The sequence below is a fragment of the Peromyscus leucopus genome, chromosome 4, assembly GCF_004664715.2.
Source record: "Peromyscus leucopus breed LL Stock chromosome 4, UCI_PerLeu_2.1, whole genome shotgun sequence".
NCBI classification, from domain to species: Eukaryota; Metazoa; Chordata; class Mammalia; order Rodentia; family Cricetidae; genus Peromyscus; species Peromyscus leucopus.
This window is the reverse complement of record NC_051066.1, coordinates 60,834,729-60,837,566: the sequence shown is the minus strand read 5'-3', so window position 1 is coordinate 60,837,566 and position 2,838 is coordinate 60,834,729. Positions and strand designations below refer to the sequence as shown.

At 48.1% G+C, this 2,838-nt stretch overlaps 1 protein-coding gene across 1 annotated transcript; it reads left to right on the top strand.

Annotated features, from left to right (window-relative positions):
* Positions 1-833: 833 nt before the first annotated feature.
* On the top strand, positions 834-2,659 carry LOC114689368 (chromatin target of PRMT1 protein-like). Its single transcript, XM_037204385.1, has one exon. The coding sequence runs from the start codon at positions 1,727-1,729 to the stop codon at positions 2,414-2,416; it is 690 nt and encodes a 229-aa protein (XP_037060280.1). The 5' UTR covers positions 834-1,726; the 3' UTR covers positions 2,417-2,659.
* Positions 2,660-2,838: the final 179 nt, after the last annotated feature.

Below are 2,838 nucleotides of genomic sequence, written 5' to 3'. Positions count from 1 at the left end.
AGAGAATTGGTTTTTCTCAATTAAAAAATGTTCTAAAATGACCTATGTTGCCATAGCATTGATCTGCTGTTTCGGGTTCTACTGGAAGTTCTGAATCCCCTTGGGAGGGTGTTGTTGACACATTCGCCATCCAGAGTGTAGACAGAGTGTCTGCACAGGCAGCGGATTCTTCTCTAGCCGAAATGATTTCCCAACTGTCTCCTTAAAGTGGTGGGAGGAAAGAAAGCCCAGTTTGATAGCCCAAGCAGAGTGTCGGTGGTGGGAGGAAGTGAAGTTCTGTTTCCATGGGAACAGTAAAGAGTTCTCGAGTGGATTTAAAAAATAATAAGTTGAATGTGAGAACTGAGACCATCCATATCCACGTGGCTTAAGCACTGGGGTTAACCTGGTTTCACTAATTATTGCAGGAAATTCTGGCCAAGTGAGAGGGCTGTAAACCAAGAAGCAGGTTCAGGGTTGCTTCTCAGATCCGTGCAAGCTACTTATCTGAGCAAACTGATGTCTCCTCTGGACAAACAGCTGTCATGTAGAGAATTTCCTCAACAAATAGCTGACTTACCAAGACCAGCCTGCAGGCACTTCCCTTCTTCCTGTGCCAGTACCAAATCTCAGACTTTGTATAACCCTGACTTGTTTCCCACCTTAAAAAAACTACCAAGAGCCCTTGTGTGTAGACCTGCAAATCCCAGGAAGTCTGTCAGTGACTTTCTTCTTCTGAGATTCTGAAGTCTATTAAGGTAGTATTAAAAAAAAAACTTTCAGGATTAAAAAATATTATTATTATTATTATTACTAGTACTACCGCTATTGTTATTGTGTACGTGAGTGGGCACGCACTCCTGACATAGTGCACATGGGGACCACGAAGGAGAACTTTAGGGAGCGAGTTTATTCCTTCCACTGTGGGTTCCAAGGACTGAGCCCAGGCTGTCAGCTTATAGTCCAGGTACTTTTCCCCACTGAGCCGCCACCTCATCACCTCGGTGAAAAGTTTAATTCCCCCGGTTGTGAGTAGCACCACTGAAGTAATAAGTTGGAGATGGTAAAAAAACAAAACCAAAAACAAAAAAACCTTTGCCATTTTGTGGCTGCCGCTTGGTCCACAGGATGATGTCAGTTGCTGTACAGAAGATTTTCATTTTCTTAAGGTCAGATTTATTAATTGATGATTTTAATGCCTAGTTAAGGGTGTTCTGTTCAGAAAGTCTTTTCCTGTGGAGATGAGCTCAAGGCTTTTCGCCCACATTGTCTGCAATGGTGATATATTATGTAACAAATAAAGTTTGCCTGAGGACCAAAGAACAGAGGCAGTCACTAGATAATAGAAAGAGAAGAGGAGGCTGTGGAAAACACTTTTAATCTAGCACTCAGGAGGCAGAGATCCTTCCGCATCTCAGTGACTTGAAAGCAACCCTGGATAAAAAAGGCACTTGCTTGTGCGGGAGCTGTAAGAGAGGAGCCTACTAGCCACCATTTACAACAAGGTTTTGGACAAAAACAGGAGTTGGTGGTGCCAATTGTGGTGGCACACATGAAAAGCAGGAGAGGGCAGGCCCCAGGAGCCGAAAGAGGGGATAACTATATACCAAAACCGAACAGAGTGAGCTTCCCTTCGTAACATGTAGGCACCAACCCCAAAGTCCAGCTATATGAACACAGACCCCAAGGAGGACCACATAAGCTCAAGTTATATTGTCAGTATCACCATGGCTCTACTGCTGTAGCCATGAAAGGAGGCACAGAAGTACCAAAGGCATGCATATCCTTGGATTATCTGCATTTGAAGAGGCCCACAGGGCCAGTGCGCAGAGTTGTGCTCAGAGGCACCACCAAGATGTCTCTCAATGAGCGTTTTGCTCAATTGCGGAAGAACAGACTGCCACAGCCGATGGCGGCCAACGTCCGGGCCTCGAAGAGGCGGCAGCAGCAGCTGGGCAGTGCCAGAAACAGAAGACTGGCCCTGCAGATGGAGAGGAGACCCTCTGTCCAGGCAGCGTTAAATCCTAGGCAGGGCTTCGAGGGGCGCCCGAGTGAGAGGAGCATCCAAGTCCGTTCAGGAGGTCCCATGGGTGCCCTTGCCAGGGGAGCGAAAGGAGGAAGAGGCGCAGCTATCGCCGAGACAGATGTGCCCCAAGGAGGAGGACTAGGTGGGGGACCTGCCGCCAGGGCCCCGCCCGGGGGCAGGATGCCACCCCCAGGTCGGGCCATGTTTGGTCGTGGAAGAGGGGCTTTTGGAGCTCGAGGACGTGGCGGTGGGCGGGGACGCGGCCGAGGGAGAGGTGCCCTCGCTCGCCCAGGACTGACCAAGGAGCAGCTGGACGCCGAACTGGATGCATACATGTCGCAAACCAAGGCGGCCCTGGATGCTGAATTGGATGCCTACATGGCAGAGGCGGCTCCTGAGACCTGTGACTGAAGCCCGCCTCTTGGACTCTTGTACAAGTCACCACATCTCTGCCAAAATCACCAGGAGGAAACAGGAGGAGAAACCGGACAGCTGCTGGGAGGAACTGTCACAACTGGCGCGTTTCTTTGATGTAATGCTTGACAGTACATGTTGTATACGCTCACAATAAATGGTTTTTCTTGCATTTTGGTTGTGGACTACTTTTGTTATCTCCTCCCCCTAAAAAATGAAAATATGTTGGTTGGGGTGTGGGTTCGGGGTTTTGGGGTTGGGGTTGTGTGCGGCAGAAATGTGGTGATATACTGTGTATCAATAAAAGCTTGGCCGAGGATCAGAGGACACAGCCAGGTAGTGGATTAAACTTTTGTTAATCTCCAACCCATAAATAAACAAACTAAAAACCAAACAAATAAATAAATAAATAAATGTGT

Excerpts from the sequence above, each read along its gene's own strand:
- LOC114689368 (XM_037204385.1), top strand. The coding sequence starts at position 1,727 with ATGAAAGGAGGCACAGAAGTACCAAAGGCATGCATATCCTTGGATTAT.